Raw genomic sequence first — 26,562 nt, 5'->3', positions numbered from 1 at the left:
TTATTACATCTGGAAAGCGATCCACCAATTGACTAGCAACCAAGTTCCTACTTACTGCTAGGTAAACAGGCGTGTAAGTAAGGAAATTTGCCTAAGGTTTTGCCTTGACTGGGAATTGAACCTGGGTCTTCTCGCTTGCAAGGGGAGTGCTCTCACCACTCCATGTCAAAGATAAGCTGCCAGTACTGTGTCGGGCAGATGCTAAAGTAAAATGATCATATTTACCTTTTCACAGTTCTTATATGAACCTGAGAGTCTCAGACGGCAGACGGACGAACTGTGCGCTACCATTGAAAGAGTCTTAGAGGAGCCTCTGCCTTCGGTAATACAGAGTGGAAAAGTATAATTTTCTTTCCCTGTCGATTTACTGCTTTCAACTCCTCCCCACGCGAACCTTTGATCATATCCTCACATCCCACTCCCCCTTTTTTCCAGCGTTGCTCCAGTTCCACTCCCACTTCCCTGCAGAAGTTCTTGGATTCCGAGGCACAGAAAGTAAGTGTTAAGGCGTGTGCTACAGTACCTGTGTTAGCCTGTAAGGGTTGCAGTGGGCCTGTTTGCCGTGGATCAGTTGTGCACAGCACAGGAATGGTACGACTAAGGAAAATAGACTTTAGCTGTGATGTAGCCAGAATGTTGATTCCAGATAAGCAGTGACACGTTGATTTATTATTTTCGTCACACTGGCAACAGTCAATTAAAGCTTACGCCAGATTGTCACTGGGTCAATGGAAAGCAATGTCTCCTCGGGCTGGTCATATTTTACATACCTAGCTCATGCAATGTGATGTTGAAACAGCCACTGATATTGTAGTAATCAGTGGTGGACCCTCTCACCTCTGAGTCAGCAGGTTGTGGGTTCAATCCCCACGTCGGGACTTGGAATCACATAGTCTAAGCTAACACTGATAGCGGATGATAAGATCCCATGGCACTGTTCAAAAAGAGAAGGGAGTTTCTCCCGGTGTCCTGGTCAACAACCCCCAAATAAAATTAGTCACTCACTTCATGGCTTTGTGTGAGACTTTGCTGTGCGCAATTGCCTGCCATGTTTCGCCCTCAAAATACACAGTCAATCCACTTTACAGCACGGCCTGTGAAGCGTTAGAGATGTCTTGTTGATGTGATAAGGCACTATATTAAATGCAAGGATTATTATTATTAATAATACATTACTGATGTGTAAATAGTGGCAATATCAAACCAAAATAGGACTAAGACAGTGCTAAATCAAACAAAAATCTACTTTTGTATGCTCTCCTTTCCTTTCTGCTGGTGCAGACTTGGTAGGTGGAATGACTTCTTTCTGTGCTGCAAATTCTCTTATTCAAAGTATTCCAACTTACTCTCCCTTTTTTCTGACTATTATTATCATTTCTGCATGTTTTAAAATTTTCCCCCTAAATTTGTGAAATCCTTTTATTCATTTAATTTAATTTGCTTCATTGCTTTTCCAATCGACCTTTGAAACCCAAGCAGTCTTATATATAAAAACGTTTATTCAAGTGATTAAAAAGAGACTCAAAAAGGCCATTTCTTTAGAACCAGCTAAATTACAAGAATATTAAAATTGACACAGTAGTGTTGTATCTTCAGTGTTTTTAAAATAAGGATCAAAACAAGATGTGTTGTCAGTTAATAACTATGCACTACTGTCCCACAAAACAACAACACTTAGCGAGTAAAATCCTTTTATACTGTGCTAAGGATTGAATGTCTCCTACGCAATTGAAATTTCAGGGAGATTTTTGAACTGTTTAAATGTTATCACTGTTTGATGCCTGAAAATATTACACCTCACTTTGATTCTGTTTGGGGTCCTGTGCTGTTTGTACAACTGGAACTTGAAAATAATATTTTCAGTATTTCTTATTGGGATTTCTTAACAAGCAACTGCTTGAGAATTCTATCAATTCTGTACTAGGGTTTGGGATGTTGGGGGGTGGGGGCGAACATGAGACAGGTCTGCGTTGGCATGATGTGCTTCTAGTCACCTGAGTTTCTGTTTGCGTCACGCTTATTAAGGAATCTGTTAAGAAATACAGCAAATTAATTAAAATCCCTGATTTTTCTAAATTTGAGAATTTATAAAATTAATACTTTTTTTGTGCAAGTGTTTCTGACTTAGAAGCTGTAACTATTAACATGTCTAACCTCCCAAGTGAAAGTTTTAGATCAAGTTTGCTTTAGTTCATCAACTTAACGTGATGGTGTAAAGTTGGGCAGATCCAGTTGAAGGGTCACTCCTATGCTGTTTTTGCCTAAAAATCGTTACAGTACATTATTGAAGCTCGTGGAAAGAAAATCTTTCTTGAAGGATATTTCATAACAGGGCATTCCATATCCTAACTACTCTATGAGTGAATAAAAATCCACCTAACCTCCAATTGGCTCATTTGCTATCCTAGATTGATGCCCTCCAGTCACTGACTCACCGATCAATGGAAATAACTAGGGGAGAAGGAAGATGGCTGACAGTGCAGTCAAAGAGGAAGATATTGAAGGAACTGAGGGAAGGGGTCAGTCAAGCGACTCGGAAATGCAGTTCCACAAAGTGGGTGCGGATATGCTGAAAGCTCTACCCTATAGTGGGGTGGGGGACGTGAAGCAGGCCAGTGCCTGTTGAGTGGAGGGAGCGACCTGGTTGGGAGGGTTTAAGGGAGAGTGTAGAAACCCCACGCCTGTATCTGAGGTGAAGATAATCTTTGAATTTCTCTTTGCTTTTCAGCCCAAGAGCCCTGTACCAAGGACAAGTGGGCGAGAAACCAAATACGTAAGTTTTATTTTGCTGTGATTTATTGAGGGAGCGCTGTGCAGTGAGACACAGGATTGCAATTCATTTTACTCTGCTGTGCATGTCGCTAGTGACGCAAATGCTTGAAATCTAAAATATACAGCCACTACACTTTATAATTTATTCTATTTAGTACTTTGAGATGTCTCGAAGGTGTGATAAGGCACAATATCAAATTGCAAGGATTATTATATTATTATTATAATCTGCTCACAGGATAATGGAAAGGAACCTTGCTAATATCCCAAATCCAACCTGACCATCAGGAAAGATTCACTTTCTTCTCTGGAGGAACTACATTTCTGTGCTACTTACACTGCATGAAGTGTTTAATTGCATTCTGTATCTACTGAGGATAGCTCGCTCAAATGTGATCCACGGAGCATAAAAGCCATTACACAGTCTGATAGATGATGGGAGGATGTGAGTTTGGCACATTTTCTCACCCCACGCATAGGGACATGACCCCTTCCGTTTACATTTCACTGGATGCCAATTTTTGAAAAGGTGACCTGGTGGTATCAACTCCTGGCTTGTTCGTTGCTGCTATGACTAACTCCACATTCTCAGGCATCATTCATTCCCAGTGCTGGAAATGCCTTTGAGCACATTGCGATTTTTGTTGCAAAAAGTTCACAAGATTGGTTTAGATGAAGAAAGCTAGGCTCCTTAGGGGAACAGTGGAAGCAGAACATGTTGTTTGTTTCAAGAACAAATTAGATAGATTTCTGCTGGAATATAATATCTCAGGATACAGTACATCCCAGGGCAAACGTTGGGCAAATTTCCTTAGTCCGCACGCCTCTAGTAGTAAGTAGGAACCCGATTGTTAATTGATTGGTGGATCACTTTTCCAGGGGTAATAATTCCTTCAAAAAAAAAATAAGATTTGGATACTAAATCCACGACTATTTGTGGAACACAGTTGTGCACAATTGGTTGCTGCGTTTCACCCATAAAATAACCAGTCAATTCACTTTACAGTATCTCCGGAATATCGCCAGATTACGGCACTACCTCACCCCTCACGCTGCTGAAACCCTGGTTCACGCCTTTGTCACCTCAAGGCTGGACTGTGGGAACTCTCTCCTCGCCGGCCTTCCCGCCACCTCCCTCCACAAGCTGCAGGTCATTCAGAACTCTGCAGCTCGTGTACTGTCCCGCACCAGACACCGCGACCACATCACTCCCACCCTCGCTCGCCTCCACTGGCTCCCCATCCCCCAGAGGATTGATTTCAAGATCCTCATCCTCACCTACAAGGCCATTCACGGCCTTGCTCCCTCCTACCTCTCCAACCTACTATCCCCCTACCTACCTGCCCGTACCCTCCGTTCCTCTGGCTCCGGTCTGCTCCACGTCCCCCGCCCCAACCGCCCTACTATCGGTGGTCGGGCCTTCAGCCTCTCAGCCCCCAGGCTCTGGAACTCCATCCCCCAGTGCCTTCGCCTTGCTTCCTCCCTTTCCTCCTTCAAGGCCGGTCTCAAAACCTTTCTCTTTGACCGTGCCTTCAGCTCCCCTCTCGTCTCTCTTCCTCCTCCTCGCTCCCTCCCTTCCCTCCCCTCACCCTGACCATTTCCCCCTCCTCTCTCCCTCCCTTCCCTCCCCTCACCCTGACCATTTCCCCCCCTGCTCGGGTCATGACCCAACTGTGCAGCGCCTTGGGACGTCCTCCTGACGTGAAAGGCGCTCTATAAATGGAATCTTGTTGTTGTTGTTGTTGTATCTTCTGTGAAGCGCTTTGAGATATTTCAAAGTTGTGATAAGGCGCTACATCAAATGCAAGGATTATTATTATTATAGTTTGGAACACGACATGTCAAGCGACTGCCAGAATGGTGAAAGGCAAACTAGATGGACCTTGGTCTTTCGCCTAGTAAATTCTTATGTTATGTTCTTAAAGTCCTACGGCCCATCTGATATCACCTTTCCAGAATACTCAACCTGCCAATCCCCATCACAGGATCAAACTACTTTTTTGATCCAGTGTCCTGGTCTCATCCACCTGTCTTACAACCTGTTCCAGTTGTTAATTACCTACATAAAGAAAAGCTTCCTGGTATCTGTCTGAAAATTGCCGTTTACAACTCTAAACTTACGTCCTCTTGTTCTACTGTCCTGTTGCATCCTATAATATTGTTCGTGGTTTACTTTTTCAATCTCATTTAAAATTTTATACATCTTTGTGCGGTATCCTCTGAGTCATCGTATCTCAAAACTGATTGCTCTGTGAGATTTTTTAAAACTGTGAATGAGTATTTGTACAATCGCAAAAATGAATGTTACAACAACTTATATTGATTTAGCGTCTTCACTCAGGATAGCTTCCTGGAGCTACAACACAGAAACAAGCCATTTGACCCAATCAAATCTGCCCATCAAGAATCAATCTAGTTCCATATCCCTGTTCACTCCTCATACCCTTTAATATTCCCCTGATTCAAGAATACATTCACTTCCCTTTAAAATGAATCTTTGACTCTGTCTCAGATATGGTTTGTGATGGAGACGCCAGGTGTGTCTCAAATGATTCTGCCTTTACGACATTCATTCTGGGGCAGTGGATTCCACCATTTGACAGTCTCCTGCTTTGTGATCTCATTACTGACTGCCATAATTGTGATCTTAACCTTGGATCTCCTTGTCTGTATCACAGGGACCAACCACCCACTCAGTAAGCTTGACATTTCCCTTCATTATTTTAAACACCTTGGTCAGACACTTTTTCCACAGCCATTAGACTATGGTAGATCTGCACCCAGTTTGTTGAATAACCTCATTCCCTGTAGCTCAGTGGTTAGAGCACTCGCTTTGCAAGTGAGACACCTGAGTTCAATTCCAGGCAGGGGGAAACCTTGGGCAAGTTTCCTTACCCTCACACGCCTAATAATAATCCCTCCAAAACAAAACAATAATAAATTGGTCATTTTCAATCCACGACTGTTTGTGGGACACTGCTGTGCGCAATTGGCTGCAGGGTTCGCCCACAAATATACAGTCAATTCACTTTACAGTGTGTTCTGTGAAGCGCTTTGGGATGTCCTCCCGACGTGAAAAGCGCTATATCAAATGCAAGGATTATTATTATTATTATTATTCACCGCCAGCCAGCTTGTGGGTCAGTTTAATGAGTCACATGAATATACTGCAGCTGTCTCTCTTTGCCACAAATTTGTATGCATGTTTGCCCATAAATTAAACATGGCTGCAGTATAATAAATTGAAATATGATAAGGCGCTATATCAAATGCAAAGATGATGATTATTATTTTAATTATAATTAATACATAAAATTAAGTCCTAAACTCACCATCATCTTCTGTATCCTTTTCACAGGCCAATCTTTATCTGCCAGCATCTGATTTTGCAGAGACTAAATCTGTAAGTAGTGTGTGTGACTGATCTCACTGGGGATTAGAAATCACTGCTTGCTGCGATAATAACAACAACAACAAAATTACATTTGTAAAGCACCTTTCATGTCGGGAGGACGTCCCAAGGTGCTGGACAGTCGGAGTTTCGGACCCGAGCTGGGGATTGGGATCTGAGAGGGTGGAGAGCAGGTGGGGAAGCACGGTGATTAAAAGCATGGTCGAAGAGGAAGGTCTTGAGACAGGACTTGAAGAAGGCAAGGGAGGGGGTGAGGTGGAGGGACTGTGGGATGGAGTTCCAGAGGGAGGGGGCAGAGTGGCAGAAGGTCCGTCTGCCAATAGTGGGGCGAGTGAGGTGGGGGCGGTTAGGAGATCACAGAGAATGGGGGGAGCAAGACCACGGAGGGCTTTGAAGGTGAGGACCGCAATCTTGAACTGTATCCTTTGTGTGATGGGAAGCCAGTGGAGTCAGGCGAGGATGGGGATGATAGGGTCACGGAGCCTGGTGCGGGAGAGGACACAGACTGCAGAGTTCTGGATGATCTGCAGCCTATGGAGGGAGGAGTTGGGAAGTCTGCAAAGCAAGGAGTTTGCATAGTCAGGCCTCGATGTAATGAAAGCAGGTATGAGGGTTTTGACGGCCTGCGGTGTGAGACAATGACGGAGCCGGGCGATGTTGTGGAGGTGGGGGAAAGCAGAGTGAGTCATAGCACAGATGTGTGGTAGAAAGGATAGTTGAAGGTCAAACCTGAGATGTGGAGGCGTTGACGGGAGCCTATCAGGAGATCCTCGGTCTTGTTGACGTTCAACTGAGGAAATTTAACTCTCATCCAGGACTTGATGTCTAGCAGACATTCTGTCAGGACAGCAGTGGTCCTGGAGTCAAGGGTGGAGGTAGAAAGGTACAGTTTGGTGTCATCCGCTTACGTATGAAAATTGACCCCATGTCTGCGGATGATGTCACCAAGAGGGAGCATGTAGATATTGAAGAGGAGGGGACCAAGGACGTAGCTATGAGGAATGCTGCACAAGATGGCGTGGGGGCTAGAGGAGACACTGTTTAACAACAACAACTTGCATTTATATGGCGTCCTTCACACGGGGTAGCGTCCCGGAGTGCTTAAGCAAAATACTAGAACCATCAAACCATAGAAATTTACAGCATAGAAGAAAGTCCAGTCTGCCTGTTCAGGTGGATGTTAAAGATCCCATGGCACCATTTGAAAGGAGAAGGGAGTTTCTCCCAGTGTCCTGGCCAACAATACCCAACAATAAAAAAAACCTTTTGCCCTTGAGATTTACATTGTTTCATAGAGTGATACAACACAGAACCAAGCCAATTTATCGCAACTAGCCCATGCTAGTGTTTATACTCCCCTCAAGCCCTCACTTCTCTTCTCCTCTTCTACATATTATATGCCCTTCTCCTTCATGTATGTATCAAGTTTTCTCTTAAATACATTGATGCTCCTTGCTGCTCACTGGTTCCACATTCTCACCACCTTTTGCATGAAGAAGCTTCTCCTAAACTCCCTATTAGATCTACCATTAGCTGTCTTATATTTATGTCCTCTAATTATGGACTCACCAACAAATGGATACAATCCATCAACATCCACCTAAATCAAATCCATTCCTAATCTTGAACACCTCTTTCAAGTCACCCTCATAATCGTCTCAACTCTTTAGAGAAAAGCTGTTTAATCTTTCTTGATAGCTGCATCCGCTCATCCCTGTTAACATCCTTGTAAATTGAGAGAACACAAAGTGAAAGAACCAAGATTCTGGGCATCAACAATTTAAGCTTTGATGCAACATCCATGCGGAATTGGCTGCCGCGCTTCATCCACAAAATAAACAGTCAATTCTCTTTACGCTATATTCTGTGAAGCACTTTGAGACGTCTCGAAGATGTGCTAAGGCGCTACTTCAAATGCAAGGATTATTATTATTATTAGTTTCTCATGAGGTGGAAGTTTATCCCCCAGCGGTTCAAGATCCTTGATGTCACCTTTAAATCCCTTCGTGATCTCACCTCACACTACCCTAACTCAGTCACCTACTCAAGCCCTACCTAAAGGATAGAGGGCTTAAGGGTTATGGGGATAGGGCGGGTAAATGGAATTAGAAGATCAGCCATGATCTTATTAAATGGCGGGGCAGGCTCGAGGGGCCGAATGGCCTACTCCTGCTCCTATGACTTATGGTCTTATGGTATATTCACAGTGGAAATTCTGTGAAGCGCTTTGAGACGTCTCGAAGACGTGAAAAACACTGTATCAAATGCAAGGATTTTTTTTATATAAATGTAAATTTGCATTGTTTGAATTATGAAATTCTTCTAATCCGTACTGTCTGCCCAGTGTATAACTGAATTCCATGTACCTTCTGCTTTTAGACCAAACCTGGAGTGATCCGTCCTGTTACTATTGTCCACAAGGTACCTGTAACCCCAGAGAAGGTCGAGTATTGTCCCAACCCTTTCAGGCAGTATCTTGAAGAAACCACGGATGCCGAAATCCGAGAGGTGAGTAGCTTAAAGAACCAGAGGGGAGGTGTTCGTTTACCAATGAATGCTGTGCAACAGTTCCATAACTGTTCCATAACGATACATGGGAGAGTTGGGTGGGGGGGATGTATGTGGATTCAATGGAGACGGGTGGTGTGATAATTATTATCAATGATAATTATCACTTCCCGGGGAAATCCACCTCTTTCGATGTCTGGTAAAACTCCACTCCCCATGTCCTATGTCAAGATTAGGCCAAACTTTCAGAGTGCAGATACCCTTGGATACCGGTTTAACTCATGTAATTGATTGAGTTAAATAGGTAACCAAGAAACTGGCATTCCAGTGGCTCGCTCCATAAGCCGAACCAACGATAGTTCCAAGGGCTGGCTTTGAGCTGAACCACTGGCATGGAATTGGGGTGGGGAGTGGGAGTGGGTATTGTGTGTGGGAAGGGAGGTCACGTGCACAGCCAGTTATTGTCAGAGTAGAACTTAATGTGACACGATAACACCACCACACACATCCCCATTTGTGTACAAGTGGAATTGCACAATGTATGAGTGTGTGAGTGTCAAAATTAGTTCATTTTTAAATGAGAAAGAAAATGATTAAAAGCCATAACTTCCCACAAGTTATGCTGTCACTCGCTAGACTAAGCGGCAGTCCATTTAACCTGGCTAGTGTGTATTCGATTTCAATTTTCACAACAAACTGGGAAACATGAGCTAGATTTCTATCTGTTTGTTTAAAGCGGCCATCATTTCCCTGCTGAGCTTGCCAGGCAATGTTTATTCTATCTATCGCAATGGTTTATTTTATCTGCGTATATCTATTGAGAAAGAGATAGCATTTGAGCTATGCCAATGTTTAACTCACGTTATTTATATACCTGCAATTACAATTATGCATTTTTGTCCTCTGAAGAAATGTAGCGAATGATGTACAATAGTATTCTCTGCCCACAGTTACTGTTTTATAACGGCTTTTTGCTGAGCTTCATTAGTTAAACCGAGTATTTTCAATCCACTTACCAATCTCATATTCCATTACTATTTTTGCTCTTTCTGCATCTCCTTATTGTTGTGCACATTGCGTGTTTTTTTTAAAAAAAAGCTATTCGGAGCCAGAAGGATTTTATTTTAATGACTTGTTCTCTTGTTCCGCTTTATCGTGAGCTCTGTGTCTGTTCTCTTCTTCAACAGCAACTCTTCCCATGCTCCACCATCCTTACTACTGTGTCCTACCCCAAGTCGTGCCATCATATGTACCAGACTGTACCGTGCTGTCCGGAAATGTCCCAGTCCGTACCTCTGTCTCTCTCGCCTGTAACCTCTCTAACCTCTGGATCATATATTCGCTTTTCTCCCAATATCCCATCTAACTATTACATGACCTCTAACCTTTCTCGCAGTGTCCACTCCTTGTACATTAAGGTGAGAAGCTGGTCAGTCAGACTTAGTTAATGTCCTTCTCTTTCTTTTTTCTAACTGAATTGCTAAAGTGTTTCGTTCTTTCGCGATTGTATTTTCAACAAAAATCACTGGTAAATCACATACTCCCCCCTCTCTCCGCCCCAAACTCCACATAACGTTTGTCTTCAAATTTAGGATCACGCAGAACTGCGGAACATTCTTAAACTCAATCTTAATTTTGAAAGCTGGTTTATGTGATAAATAATAAATAATTCTTGCATTTGACATACTGTACCGCCTTCGACATCAAGAAGACGTGTATTTCAAAGCGTTTCACAGGATTTACTGTAAAGTGCAGTGACTGTATATTTTGGAGGTGAATGCAGCCACCAATTTGCTCACAGTAATAATAATAATCCTTGGATTTGACATAGCGCCTTATCACGCTTTCAAGACTTCTCAAAGTCCTTCACAGAATTTACTATCAAGTGCAGTGACTGTGTATTTTGTGGGTGATAATGCTCCACAAACAGCCATGAAGTGAGTAACCAATTTTCTCCTGGGGGGAATGTTAACTAGGACACCGGAACAAACCCCCTTCTCTTTCGAATAGTGCTGCTTGATCTTTAATCCCCTGAGCAGGCAGGTGGGACTTTGGTTTGATAGCTCATCTGAAGGTTGGCACCTCCAACAATGCAGCACACCCCCAGCACTGCATTGGAGGTTCAGACTGGACTGTGTGTGCTGACGTGTCTGAAGTCCTGATGTGGTTTCTTTTTATGCAATGCTGCAAACTGACATCCAACTCAAGGACTAAGTTTAAGAATTTTCCACAATTCTGCAAAAATCTTATACTTTAACGTAAAATGTTCTCAACGGCTAAGACAAGATGGAATTTTGGGCCTCACTAAAATGCTTGTTACCGAATTACAAGAAGCCTTAGAAAAAAGGATCTAATGCATTTGCAAGCTGTTATAAAACCAACAGCAGATGTACAATCTGAAGTAGATGCAGTCCAGTGCACTTAAGCTCATAATAAACAGGCCCTCTCTTTCATTGCCTTGCCTCATGTGAAAAGTATGCCGAGTTCTCTTAACAGTAAGATAGGCACTTACATTGACAATAGCTGGAACAAGTAAATGATAACTGCACTCTGCTGCACTATCACGCAATGTAAATGCTCAGCTACTCTCTCACCAGAGAGATGGCCTGGCATATTGATATTGGTGGAAAAAAAGTGAACACAAAGTGCAAATGCTGGAAATCAGAAACTAAAAGAACGAAAAACTGGAAATCCACAGCACGTCAATCAAATTCTTCAGGAGAAAAACGGGCAAATGTTCGGGTTTGACTCTTCTGCATAACCCCATCCCGGTATAGGGGGAAGACAGGCAAATGGGACTGAAAGGATTGTTCTTTAAAATTGGAGCCAGCACAGACATGGTGAGTCAAATGGCCTTTTTCTGTGCTGTGGATTTCTGTGTTTACATGAATGCCCACTCGATTCTGGGCTCTGATACAGAAAAGAAATAGAGCTGCCATGTCACCAGTAAAAGGTTTTAGTCACGCATGAAGTCACCATGTTCATTGATTTACCAGGCAGTGTGAGAGAGGCCACAACCATGTGCCTCTCTGACCTAACCAGTCAGTTAGAGAGGGTAGGAGAGAGAGAGAAAGAGAGAGACAGACACAGTGTACAGAGAGAAAGACAGAGAAGCAGAGATACAGAATGCAGAGTGTGAGAGAGACAGCCATATACACAGATACATACATGCAATTAGAGACACAGTGAGGGTGACACACGAATATTCAGAGCCTGGATACCCACATTGTTTTCATATCTACAATGAGGCCAGTCTCAATTAGTCCAGGTATTGGGCTTCGTACTGTAGTTTTCTCTTTCAGACGCTGATTGATCAGGAATGAAGTTCCAACATTGTGACAGTATTTTAATGCTAGTGTTCAGAAAACTCTTGCATAAATGCAAGCAAAACTGCAGTAAAAGTCTTATTTTGCTTTTTTTAGTGTTTGCAATCTTTTAAGTAGCTATTTTGTTAAAACAAACACATTCCTTGTATCTCATTAGAGACTAGTACAGTGGAGAGGGTGTGTGTGAAAAATTTGCGATATTCCTGAGGGCATTCCTTAAGTTATTTAAGGAACACATTAAGGAACACCAACAGGTGATATACTTCTCCGGGTTCGTGGTTTGTTCCTCTCACAATCCCAGTGCTTCTATGTTGTGTGATCCTGAGGTGAGAGAGTTTATTTTGTAAAAATGTAGTTCCATAACCTGGGCTCCAGTCTTCTTATTTATTTCCCCCGAGCGTTTACCTGCCAGAGAGGGGTGAATACCGTGCTCTCCTAGGCTTAACGATTAACTTCTGCTTTTCTGCTGGAGGTTACAGCCCAAGTCACATTGCAGGTTGTGTGATAAAACGACACAGCATTTAATCTGAGAATGTTCCCAAGACCCTTTGTTGTTTGCAAAAATGCTAATGAATTTCCTGCCTCATTATTTTTTGAATGTCTTACACATTTCTAACGCTGGCAGTTAATCTGATTGTTAAATTGCAGGCATATGTAGCATTAAAGTAATTCTCTAAAATCATCTCTGAGCAAACAAGCACGTCAGATGTTGTTTTCCCTTTAATGTTCATCTGAATAGGTATCCATTTAATGCTCATTCTCTCACACCTCACACTTTGCCTCATTGAACTGGAACTGCCATTCTTCTGCCCGACTGCTTGAGCTAATTACATTCTTTAGGGGTTCCACGGTCTGATCATGAGTGTATCTGCAGCTTGGATATTCTTTCTTCTGTTCCTGTATCGAAATTTTGCAATTCTGATAAATTTCTTGGACCATTACAATGTTATTGTTGTTATCAGAAACGCTCAGTATATTGATTATCTTAAGGCACTATATCAAATGCAAGTATTATTATTATTGTTGTTATTATCTTGCAGCTCACAGCCTGTATTCTAATATCCTGAATGAATGAATTTCAGATCCAATTAAACCAAAAACTCAGTACAAAACTATACAAACACAAGCTGACTCACACCTAAAGCATTCCAATTTTGGATGATCTGTTATCTCTGGCAAGTACATCCCACCTTCCAGCTAATAATCAATCTCCCTTCATCTCATCTCAACAGATTGTTTGAAACATCTTACTTTTCACTTGCACGTATTACACTGCTATCTGAACTGCCTTGTAGATTACTGCCTTGTAAATCACTCCCAGCTGTTTTCTACAGTATTTCCTCCTCAATCTGCTAATCCAGGCTGCTGATTAAACTACTATTTACTGATCAGGAGCTTGTGTGTGATAGGTTCATACGCCCTCACTTTTGGCTGATAGAGGGATTCAGATATGAACCATTACATTCACCAAGTGTGAAGATACATAGATACATAGAAACAGGAGTAGGCTATTCAGCCCCTCAAGCCTGTTCCGCCATTTTAAAAGATCATGGCTGATCTGTACCTCCAGTCCAGTTCCCCACCCTTGTCCCAAACAGAACTACTATAAATATACCTACTCGGGCCAATTCACTCATGAATGTCAACTCCGCTCACCCATTGCTCTTCTGCATTGACAGTTCTTTGCCATTTTGCCATTGCTTTGTTATTTTGGTTTCCTTCACTGAACATCTAATTTGAAGAATTTCCACCCGGCTCTGGGTTGACTCTATTTTCTTAGCATTTGAGAGTATCTGGAACTTGGCAAATTCTCAAATTCAGTCTTGACTTTGAAATCGGTTTTGCATAGTTTCTTAAGAGAATTTGCAGAAGACTGGCTTCAAAATTGAGGCTATTTAAGAGGTTTTCAAATTCACAGCAAGATAGGAACATAGGATCAGGAGTAGGCCATTCAGTCACTCGAGCCTGTTCTGCCATTCTTCAGATCATGGCTGATCTGTACCTCAACTCCAAATTCCTGCCTTTGCCCCATATCCCTTGATACCCTGACCTAACGAAAGTCTATCCAACCCAGTCTTGAAAATTTGAATGGATCCAGCATCCACAGCCTTTTGAGGGAGAGTTCCTGATTTCCACTATTCTAGATGCTTCGAAATGCTACATTATGTCAATTGAATCAATCTAAACCCAGGTCAAATTTCTGTCCGTCTAGCTGTTATTTCCCTTCCCGTTAATCTTCAAGCAAATTAATTTCTATTTAAAATCACGTCTCGGCACTACGCAGTCCCACGGCACACAAAATACTGAATGTCGTTTTTCACTGTGTGCTGATGTCTCATTGTTGTTTTATTCCGCACTTTCACTATCCTTTCATTTCTCACTTGCATGTTGTGAAGCCACGTCACTCAATCACCACCATCCATGAGAACGAAGCTCTGGGCAGTAAGGAGGTAACTGGTCGAAGAATTCAATCCGCTTGAATGTATCTACCGCTCGGCTTGTAACTACTGTATTTGAACTTTATTCGGCAGCTCTCCTTTCTTCAAGCATAACTTGAAAATTTTAATTGATATGATAACAGTGTGTGCAGACCCAAACTGATTCTACCATTCCCCCATCTCTTCTCTCCTTCCCTTCCCCATCCTGTCTATAATGTTCTTCCTCTGTTAGGATGAACATGGAGCAATAGAATCCTGCAAGTACTCTGTGATCATGATATACAATCCCCAAACCGTGTCCACTGTGACACATGGGGCAATCCTAAGCCATGTCCAATTTCTAGTGTGATCGCAAGTTGTGTCCATTATAACATATAATGCATTCCCTGTGTTCAACTTGACACACAGTACAGTCCAGGCTGTGTTTAATCTGACACATATAGTAAGAAATACAATGTTAGGCTGCGTTGAAAATGCCCAGCACATTTGAAACTCAGGCAACTGAACAGAGGATCACGTATAACCATTTATGTCATGTGTGGTACTGAGTTCTGCTGTGTTACCTGGATAGTGTTGGTAAGGACACATTTGACAGAGAATTGCACTACAGTTAATAAACTGACTTAGTACCAATTATTAGCAAGACCAATATGTTTTTCAGATTGACGTTATCTTAATGAGTTAATTTGCTGCCATTACATTAAATTATTCCTTTATTAAAATTAAACTTCCTCGACACTGTCTGCTGGATGACTGTGCACATGAAAATTGTTAGAAAGCCAGTCAGTGTAAAGTGTAACACAGCGATCTTTAACACCAGCAATTTGTTTATGTCTACAATTCCAAGTCCATTGCAAAGACATATTGAAAGTTACCAAAGGGTTTGATAAAGTGGTCATAAATAGACTGTTTCCACTTGTGGGTGAATCCATCACAAGGTGGCTTGAATATAAGATAGCGATTAACAGAACTGAAAGAGAGTTATTTAAGAGAAATATCTTTTTACACAGAGGGTGGTGGGAATGTGGAACTCACTCCTGGAAGCTGTGGTTGAAGCAGGAAGCATCAGTGAATTTAAAAGGACACTTGATGCATGCATAAGAGAGAAAGGAATAGGGGGGAAGGGGGAAGTGATAGGGAGAGGGCATTAGGAGGGGCACAGAGATCATGTGGAGTATAAACACTGGCATGGGCTAGTTGGGCTGAATGCTGATTCATTACTGGTTCAGTATTTTGACTGAATTAAAGTTTGGGCATTCTGCCCTGTGGAACATAGTATTAGAATGATGGGTTAGAGGGTTAGCTTCTAAACTCAACAACAAAACCACTAACTCTCCCCCCATCCCACACATTGAGTATTTCTGAAAAAAAATTCTTGCTAAAAAAATTCTGTTTCCCTTCCCCCTCCCCGGGTTTGGATTGTTACAGCTCGTGGATGTGGCCACAAGGCTGAACCGAGAACTGCTCGAAACCCGAGGCAAGGAGTGGAAGGAGAAAGTGCTGGAGCAAAAGGTTAACAATAACCAGGGAACGCTGGTAATCACAGAGGAGTAACAGCAAGCTGATAACCCAAGCAAAGGTGAGCTGTGCGTGTGTGTATAGAACTATAATAATAATAATAATATAATAATGATATAGCGCTTTTCACGTCTTCTCGATATCTCAAAGTGCTTCACAGAATAGACTGTAAAGTGAATTGACTGTATATTTTGTGGGCGAAACGCGGCAGCCAATTGCACACAGCAACTACTCCACACTTAGACCCATAGAAAGCTACCATTGTTTTATTTAGCCATATGTCTGACACGTGCGGAAACCCATCACTGCGTTTGAGTGTCCACACCCAGACTGAGAGTACCACACATGTAGGCCACCTACACATGGAAATTTCTCTGTGTCTGGGATGTAATGTGCACTCTCTCCCTAGAGGGACACATCCAGCTGACCCAATTCTGGAGACTATTAGGCGCAGGTTGAAAGGCTTGGGCACCCCAGAGTGAGCCTTGGGGCATTGCTGGAGTCCATACAACCCAATCCACATAGGTTGCCATTAAGACTACTGCCTGGCAAGCTTCCCCAGATTAGACAACCCTACCCGTTATGGGTTTGGTTTCCAGGGTTAATAGGAGCCGAGTGGGAAGAATCCCTGATCCCAGGGTCTACCTGGAATGCTGTTTGTCTCATTGTGTCTATGCCGGTATTTGAAGGATTCATCCATTTAGTCCCACTCTCCTGCCCATCCTCCGTACTGGTCAACAACACCTTCTGGTCAGACCAATCTATGACCCAGCTGCTGGCACCTCTTACTTGTAAGATGATAGGGCGATCACATCAAATGTCTGGGTGGATGTGGGAATGGGAGCTGGAGAGGGGAGAGATGGAGAGTAACTCAGGGGATGGAAAACCAAGCAAAAAGAACTTGACGACCATCCCAACTAAACAGGAAAATGTCCGTAACCTTTGGGAATAACAGGCTGCTCCTTTCACACATTCATGGATATCAGTCTAAGCTCTAGTGTGAGCATATAAATGTTTGCTGGGCTGTGTTCTTGTTAGTGAGTTGTGGAAATGACTGCTGACCAGTACAGAACAGTGGCTGGTAATGCCCCGGATAACGTAAAAGCTCAAAGAAACTTGAAAGCTGATCGCAAACGGCCACTCAACACTTCATCACTGGAGGAGCCCAGAATTTCATCATTGATCTGTACTGAAAGCCTCAAAGTTCACCTGGATGTGGTCACCATCTGGGTACTCCCATTAAACAATGATTGTCTTTATTCTTAAATCCCTGCACCTCCATACCCCCACCCAACCCCCGCCCCACCGATAACAAATATTAAACTTCCTCATATCATAGAACCATAGAAATTGAGAATCATAGAAATTTACAGCACAGAATTTTGGCCCATTGTGCCTGAGCTGAATTTTTCAAACCAGATTGTAAAGATCACTGAGCAAAGTTTACTGAAACTATTTCGGCATGAAAAGTAAGCATGTGAGCAGTATAGATTTCTTCCTAAAATTGATGTGGTGCTTCCTCCCAGAGAAGTGCTGGGTGATGATGAAAGGCAAAATGGTCTATCTCAGGTGAATTGACCTTGTGGCTATACAGAGGCCTGTTTTGGGTTCGCTGCTTTTCACACTAATCAGAGGAAAATATTCCTTGTAACATAAATGTCATGATGATACTTATAGATACTAATGATGACACTAGTAATGATATTAATAGACTACTAGTTAATAAGAGTCAAGCAGACAAATAATAAGGGAATGGTAGGCTGGGTGTTCTGAAAATGTGAGATCATATGGGCTCAAGGGCTTCATCCCAACTTATCTTGTGATGTTTTGATTAATAATAGTCCTTGCAGTTGATATAGCGACTTTCACGTCAGGAGGATGTCTCAAAGCACCTCGCAGTATTTACTTTAAAGGGTAGTGGATTTTGAGGGTGAACATAGCAGCCATTTTTGTGGAAAGCTATGTCCCACAACCAGACATGAAGTGAATGATCAATTTTATCTGTAATTAGGAAAATACGTATGAGGAAAAGAATCCAGGCACGGCTGGAGAACAATCGCAGGGTATTTCTGGCAAAACAATACAGATATTAACATGTCACTTTATGGCTCTTTCTAGGACAATGCTATGTGCAAATTTGCTGGTGCATTTGAGTTCAAAATACACTCACTACACTTTACAGAAATTACTTTACTTTGAGACATTTCAATAGATAATGCATTGCTATATGAAAATAAAGGATTATTATTATTATATGGCAACGTGCTTGGATCCAGAATGTTGGAATTGAGTCAGCCCTCTAGCAGTCTCAATAGTGCAGTTCCTGAGCCAGGAGGGTTCCCGGTACTCCAGGACATCTCTTGTGACAGACCAGCAAGCCGTGGCTCTTGCCAACCTGTTTCCCTGGGTGAGAGTGCACATTTCGTCCCAGAAACTTCCACACATAGGTAGCATACATTTGTGGAACTCTCAATGTGATTAATCTTATAATACGGCAATGGGTTTCCTTATGTGTCAACTGACCAAATAATACTCTCAAGGGCATTTGACTAGTAAGTTATTATAATAATTTATAATAAATGACTTTAACCTTAACTAGATTACTGATTAGGCCACAATGGCATTTTTGAGAGAATTCAAAAGTGCTGCGGACGTGAAAATTTGTCATCATGTTAATAATAGTCTGGATAGCAAAAACATGCCAAGGTTAAATTTGCTATTTCAATGTGACTTGCTGGTTTCATACATAGTACTGCATATGAATTTGTTGCTGTGCTGCTAAACTGGATATGAATCCCTGCTCACAACAGTTAGGGAATGAGAAGTTTCATGACTCATAGCGGGATTTAAGGCAGTAAAGTAACCAGTTTCCAGTAAACACTGGAAGTAAAATATTAAGCTGAAGCATCCGGAGAATTCAGTTAAATAAATAATTAACTAAGCCATAAACTGTATTCTTTGCAAGTATAAATGAACCTGAATATGATATAAGCATTTTTCTTACAGAACCTCTACCAAAAAACATTTGCTTTAAATTTGAATGACCGAGTTTTGAAATTCGAAAAGTGGCCACAAACCAGTTCTGAATTCCAGATATTCTTCGATCTAAAATGATTGTTTTTTCCTGTTGAAAAACATGGGAGTCAGCAAGAGGTCAAATTCTGATCATCTCCTTGATGCCAATGTCACTAAAGGAATCTTGAATGGATGCTGATGCTGTCAGTGCCTGAGGTGCGGAGGCGCTGACGTGAGCCAATCAGGAGGGCCTCAGTTTTACACACGTTGAGCTGAAGAAAGTTGTCTCTCGTCCAGGACTCGATGTCGGACAGGCAGCTGTCAGGACATCGGTGGTCGTGGAGTTGAGGGTAGAGGAGGAAAAGTAGAGTTGGGTGTCATCCGCATACATGTGGAAGTTAACCCCATGTCTGCGGCCGATGTCGCCACAGGGGGAGCATATAGAGGGTGAAGAGAAGGGGACCGAGGACAGAGCCCTGAGGGACACCGCACGAGACAGTGCGGGGGGTGGAGGAAAAGCTGTTTGTGGAAACAAAGTGAAGACAGTGGGAGAGGTATGACCTAAACCACTCAAGGACAAGGCCTTGAAGGTTGAGGTGGGAGGACAAGCGGTGGAGGAGGATAGCATGGTCGACCATATCGAATGCTGCTGATAGGTCGAGGAGGACGAGGAGGCAGAGGGAGCCCTGGTCACAGATGGTCAGGATGTCATTGGTGACCTTGACCAGAGCAGTTTCTGTGCTATGGGCAGCACGGAAACCCGACTGAAAGGATTCGAATAATGAATGGGTGGAGAGGAAAGAGCGCAGCTGGGAGGCGACAACTTGTTCAAGGACCTTGGACAGGAAGGGGAGGTTGGAGATGGGCCGGTAGCTTGATAGCTGCGACGCATCAAGGGAGGGTTTTTTCAAGGTGGGAGTGATGGTGGCAGTTTTTAAGGGAATGGGAACAGAGTCAGAGCCTTCCTTTTCTACAACCCTCCCGAGGCCACAACAATAAATTACATTTGTATAGCAACTTTCACTTCGGGAGGACATCCCAAGGCGCTAGACAGTTCCAAACCACAACGTGGAGGAGGCCTTTAACAGCTATTTTAAAATGGGGGGACGAGAGAGAGAAAATGCAATACATCATTACGTAAAATTACATGGATTTCTGCATGTCAGCTTGGTATAAAATTGAGTTGCTGATTTTATTCCCCAAATCTTGTTTCTTTTCTTCCTCAGATTACAGACCGGGACACACATACCATTTCATGACATAAGATGCTGTTTTATTGCAACTGGAAGAACTTCTTTATTGTAAATGTCTCCTCTTCACTTGTGTAAAAAACATTTTTAATATTTTATGGACACTTTACAGCTATTAGTAATGCACCACTAACCGAAGCATCATTACTGTTCTGGATATCGAAAAACCTTTCAAATAATAGGACTTACACACACGTGCCTCAACTACTCATTATAAATGAAATATTTGTTACCCCATGTTTCTATGAACGCTGTACTCCACAGAGCAGTACACAAGGTGTGTGGCGAATTCTTTGAAGGTACAATATTTATATATTAATATATTTATACGCCATGTGTAACCATCTTCTTTGCCTTTGAAATGTTGCTGATTCAGGATCAAAGGTATTTTGCAAACACTAAGTTGACTTTGAGGCTTTGATACCATCAGTTTGGATGGTTACGATTGCTGTTAATAGCATACCTTCTGTATTGGTGTATGAACTTTTGATGCTTTCTGAAAAAATTAAAACAAGTTGAAATATATTGATACTATTTTAAACAGTGTATTTCGTGTTTCATGATTTTTTAAAAAATTCTTCTGTGGGATTATCCTTCACCATCGCACAACAAGAATTAACATGTTTATAAATTGCCGTGGTGGTGGTGAGCAGAGAATTATGATGACGACTTGTATTTATCTAGTGCTCTTCAAGTAAGATAATATCTCGGAGTGCTTCATGGTGGCGGGGGTTAGACGCTGATCTAGGAGGATTGGGAGGAAGAAGCAACCATAGGCACGATTGAAGAGGTACAATTTAGTGTGTCATTTGATGATAGATAAAGAGGGGCGAGGCCGAGGGACAGAGGCAAAGTGTTTCGAGGGTTGGAGCAGTAATGACTGAAATAATAAGAATAATCATTGCATTTGATATAGTGCCTTATCATGTGGTTGAGATGTCTCAACGCACTTCACAGAATATACTGTCAAGTGTAGTGACTGTGTATTTTGTGAGCACAGCAGTGTACCACAAAGAGTCGTGGATTGAGTGACCAAATTATTGTTTTTGTGGTGGGATTATTACACCCAGAAAGCATTTTGCCAATATCATATGGACAATTTAAATGTGTACCTCATTCCAGCAACAAAACCTGGTAGAGGTGATAAGTGTAAGCAACCCTTTCACAGGGGCTAATTAAGGTTTGCCATAAGGTTACCGAAACACCATCATTTAGTGTCAATACAACTGTAGAATTGGCTACTTTAGAGAAAATCGCTCAATGGTTTAGAGGCCAGCTGCAGCTTAGCACTCTCATAGGCCGTTTAAGAATTAAATCAGGAAGCATTTTTTCACTCAAAGGGTGGCAGAAATCTGGAATTCTCTCCGCCAAAAGGCTGTGGATGCTGGATCCATCAACCCCTTCAAGAGTGAGGTTGATAGATTTTTGGCAGGTAAGGGTTTTAAGGCATAGGGAGAAAGCGGGAAATTGGAATTGAAAGGATTAGTTGAGGTACAGATCAGCCATGATCTAACTAAATGCCATAACAGGCTCGAAGGGCTGAATTGCCTACTCCTGTTTGTCATTTCAGGCGTAACGCTGAAGGTTTTGAGCTGTTCTTCAGAAGGTCGAGCTTCACATTCATTCAGTCGATTTTAGGACTTTCAGAATTTTGCTCAGCGTTAATTCTTACACCCCAACCCCATTCATCGCAGGTCAAGCAGTTTGAGAGCAGTATTCATTGCACGACTGTAATAATCTGTGACTGTCACCAAACAAATTGTGACACTTATCAGAATGAACAAGCATTAGGATGGGTAAACAGGGCAGGGTTTTCACTCACTATACTTTGGAAATTTGGACTAACGGAGAAATCTCGTGAGGAGTTATTTCATTTTGCCTAACTACTCAGCACCTTTGTGATATCCTCCTGACGTGAAAGGTGCTATACAAATGCAATCTGTTGTTGTTGTACTCTGATATATTTATTGGTTTAGTGGCCAACTACTTGTCTTGTCACGCACAGGATTGTAACTAACTCCCTGTAGCTGTGTTCTCATCTTGACTTACAATAGCACTGTGCAATTTGTCATGTCATTTCATCCCAGGAAATACTTTTGTGCACTCTGAAACTGAAGTATTGTGTTCTCTCAATAATATAGTGGTGTCAAGACACCTTATCAATTAGGATCCAGTTCTAAAGTGCAGCCTAAGTACATTGGCAAAAAATATTTCAATAGAGTTTAACAGAACAGAACCTATTAATCATACTAATTCCTGTGAGTTCTTACTTCGTGGTCCAACGGTTACGATGGTAAAAGATGGATGGTGTACTAGAGGGATTCAATTACGTGATCTGACAAGTACCGACATTGGGATATATTTAGCTCCATGCATTAGAAACAGGTTTACTGACCACCACAAGTGAATTAAATAGGAAGTGGTCAACTGTGTCTCTCTAAGTTACCTACTATATGTAATGCAGAGTACTATTTGACCAGTGTAATTTACTATTCATGACTATTCCTCACAATTGACATGCAGCCTCATGGGGCAGCATTGAAACGATAAGCTCCATGATCATTTAGTACAAAGATGATGGTGGACATAAGTTTTCAGCCAACATTAGGCTCAAACGTTGTTCCAGTGTCAAGAGGGGTTGCTGGAGAAAGAGAGGATGGGAGCAGGTTCACTGTCAGGGTCAATAATAACTATTCGCTATGATTTTTTTGAGATTGATGTGATAATTCATACCGTTGATAATTTATCGAATGATGAATATTTAGGATGATGGAAGGATTTTATGAAGTGGATGTTGATGGGCTGATTTGTTGGTGAATCCAATAAATATATGGTAATATATGGTATAGGGCATAAATATATGATAACCAATAGCAGATCTGAAAGGGAGTTCAGAAGGAAATGCATTTAAGTGAAAACTCGACACATACATGCAGGAGAAGGGAATAGAGCAGAGAGGGGAATAGGTAGCCAACCTCCCAACAAATCCATACTCCAACGAGGGGAATGGGGGCTTGTGTGGAGTATAAACACTGGCACAGACCAGTTGGGAACAGCCTGTTTCTGTGCCGATTCACTCTATGTAACTCAACATAACATCACATGTCTCATTCCCCGTCCAACCATTATAAATGGAAATTAAAAGAATACCTTAAAAAAAGTGGGACTGCATAAATTGAAGGACTCATATTAAATGATCTGTACTTCAACTAATCCTTTGAATTCCAATTTCCTGCTTTCTCCCCATATCCCTTAATACCCTGACTTACAGATTGCTCTTCTGGGGATAATAATACCCACCCAAAAAAATAATAATAATAATTTTGCCACTCAATCCACGAGTGTTTGTGGGACACTGCTGGCGCAGTTGGCTGCCACGTTTTGCCCACAAAATATCCAGTCAATTCACTTTACATTATATTCTGTGAAGCGCTTTGAGACGTCTAGAAGATGTGAGAAAGCGCTATATCTAATTCAAGGATTATTATTATTATACAAAAGGTATGGGGAAGGAGCAGGTGATGGATTTAGAGTAGACAGAACTAGTGGGTGAGCTGGTACAGGCAATAGTGGGCCAGTCTAATTCCTTCTGTGTGAAGTTACTACGATTCTGTTTTCAAAATGTAACAACACAGAGGGACTCAAAGGGCTGAATCACCTGCTCCTGTTCCTAAGTTCCTAAATTGCATTTGTACAGTGCCGCTCTGCTCAGGGTAGAGTCCCAGAGTGCTTGACAGCGGTGGAGCACAATGCCAAGCCAGGGAGGGGAGAGGTGACCGAAGCACAGATGAAGAAGACGGTCCTGAGGTATGATATGAAGGGGGCAAGGTGGAGGGATTGAAGGAGAGTGTTCCAGAGTTTTGGGGCGTAGTGGCTGAAAGTGCCGCTGCCAATGATGGAACAGAACTCTAACATTTCATTTGTTTATTTGAAATGCTATTGTGGGAGGGAAGAGAGTTAATGTTCCATGAGAAGACATACCATTGAACCACATTTCTGCAAGCTTTTTAGATTAATACAGGTGATATTTTTAGCAGGGTTAAAATGAATAATTTGACTACTCTAAAACATTGAAACGAATCACTGATTCTGTGTATATATCATGCCGTTTTCCATGACAATATATTATCACTGATAAATGTAATTTTGAAGCCACCCCAAGGGAAACATTTTCAAAACCTTCCAATTTCAACAATATTTCTTTTTTATGATTAGATTTTATGGTTTGATTAAGTGTTTGTCAGGACCGTGAAAGTGGAATCTGCATACTTAGCAATATTTCTTCAATGTTTTCAATTACTTTTTTTCTTTCCATTCTCTTTGTGGCAGTGCCTCATATATTGCAAAAGAACAACAACAACTCACATTTATACAGCACCTTGCATTTAAGAGAACTTCACAGTGCAGGGTTTGGTGCCAACCAAGAGAGAAGGGAGGAAGGCAAGGAGGAGGTGACTGCAAGCAAGGTTGAAGAGGAAGGTTTATATGTGGGTTTTAAAAACAAATAGAAAAGGGGTCGGGATGGAAGGGTAGAGGGAGGAAATTTCAGAAGTTAGAGGCATAGTCCCTGAATGTTTGGCCACCAATTGTGGTCCAAATGGGATGAGGGATGCACAGCAGACATATTTGGGGGATTGTTGGCCAGGCCATATATGGCTAGAGGAGGCAAGCAGACATGAGGCCTGGCCATATATGGGTAGAGGAGACAAGCAGGAGTGTGGGTTACAAGAAGCTCACAGAGATAACAACAACCATTTGCTCTTATATAGCACCTTTCTTGTTGGCTTCCTCTCTTTCCTCCTTCGAGGCCGGTCTCAAGACCTTTCTCTTCAACCTTGCCTTCACCTCCCCTCTCGACTCTCTAATCCCTCCTCGCTCCCTCTCTTCCCTCCCTTCACCCTGACCATTTCCCCCTTGCTCGGGTCCCGACCCAACTGTCCAACACCTTGGGACGTCTTCCCGACATGAAAGGCGCTCTATAAATGCAATCTTGCTGTTGTTGGAATAACGACCCAAGGTCTGGACAGTCAAGGGTTTCCACCTGAGCTGCGGGTTGGAGTTAGGAGTGGTAGTGGGCAAGGAGAATGGGGGTGGGAGGATTACTGAAGACGCGGTCAAAGGAAACGTCTTGAGATGATCCTCGAAGGAGACAAGGGAGCAGGTAAGGTAAAGACATTCTGTGGTGGAGTTCCAGAGGGTTGGGGTAGAAAGGCAGAAGCTCAACCTCTGATTTCCTGACTTCCAGTGGGGGCTCCCATCCCCAGGGCTCTTAAACGGGCAAATAAAACAGGGTCAGAATTTTTTTAACAATGCCACTGAAACCAGTTTTAGCTACAGCTAATAGTAACACGTGTCTCCTGTTTAAAGCCTTTGATAAATTCAACCTTCACTAAGCAATTGACAACAGCGTGTCACAATCTCGCCTGGCAACACAGATCTTAAAGACAAACGGCTGATTTTCTTTATATGCTGACATTTTTAATAATGATGCTAACCCTTACATAAGGTATAGCAACTTACACATTGGGGGAATGTCCCAAAGAACTTCACAGGATGCACTGTAAAGGGCAGTGACTGTGTATCTTTTGTGAGTGAACATGGCAGCCAATTTTGCACACAGCAATGTCCAACAAACAGCCTTGAAGTGAATGACCAATTTTATTTGGGGATTGTTGGCCTGGCCATATGTTTTGTTAATATACTGCAAGTCTTGCACTAGTTGACTCTCTGTTTATAAAATCACTCCCATGAAATATTCAAGAACATAAAGAAAGCTTGGAACAAAAAAAGACCCTTGAGAGAAATCAATGGCTTCTTCCAAGTGATGAATTGCAGCAAAGGGAGCAGACATCATGTGGAGTCCTGTAGCTCAGTGGTTAGAACACTCGCTTTGCAAATGAGAGACCTGAGCTCAATTCCAGGCAGGGCGAAACCTTGGGCAAGTTTCCTTACTCCACACGCCTAATAATAATCCCTCTAAAAACAAAACAATAATAAATTGGTCATTTTCAATCCACGACTGTTTGTGGGACATTGCTGTGCGCAATTGGCTGCTGCGTTCACCCACAAATATACAGTCAACTTACTTTACATTCTATTCTGTGAAGCACTTTGGGACGTCTAGAAGACGTGAAAAGCGCTATATCAAATGCAAGGATTATTATTATTATCATCCTAGCAGCTAGACCTGGTGTTTTGGTTCATTTCACAGAGTACTAAATAGCACAGTAGGCAGAGTGCAATAACATTTATTCTAGGTCAAACAACTCTTGCGTTCTAGCTTTGACTATCTCATTTCATATAACTGATGGACTAAAACCATC

The 26,562-nt window shown here is 42.2% G+C and overlaps 1 protein-coding gene across 1 annotated transcript in view; it reads left to right on the top strand.

Moving 5' to 3' along the window:
* Nucleotides 1-20,780, top strand: part of LOC103179008 (muscular LMNA-interacting protein) — a 60,791-nt gene extending 40,011 nt beyond the window's left edge. Inside the window, exons 7-15 of the mRNA XM_007894062.2 lie at nt 236-322; nt 436-495; nt 2,729-2,773; nt 6,131-6,175; nt 8,564-8,692; nt 9,880-10,110; nt 14,415-14,468; nt 15,885-16,035; nt 20,216-20,780. Of these exons, the coding sequence (XP_007892253.1) occupies nt 236-322; nt 436-495; nt 2,729-2,773; nt 6,131-6,175; nt 8,564-8,692; nt 9,880-10,110; nt 14,415-14,468; nt 15,885-16,010 (777 nt within the window). The 3' untranslated portion in view covers nt 16,011-16,035; nt 20,216-20,780. The remainder of the gene's footprint in view (nt 1-235; nt 323-435; nt 496-2,728; nt 2,774-6,130; nt 6,176-8,563; nt 8,693-9,879; nt 10,111-14,414; nt 14,469-15,884; nt 16,036-20,215) is intronic.
* Nucleotides 20,781-26,562: the final 5,782 nt, after the last annotated feature.

This window comes from Callorhinchus milii, unplaced genomic scaffold (genome assembly GCF_018977255.1).
Source record: "Callorhinchus milii isolate IMCB2004 unplaced genomic scaffold, IMCB_Cmil_1.0 Scaffold3, whole genome shotgun sequence".
NCBI classification, from domain to species: domain Eukaryota; kingdom Metazoa; phylum Chordata; class Chondrichthyes; order Chimaeriformes; family Callorhinchidae; genus Callorhinchus; species Callorhinchus milii.
Note: the sequence above shows the minus strand (reverse complement) of the source record. Positions and strands in the feature narration are given on the sequence as shown.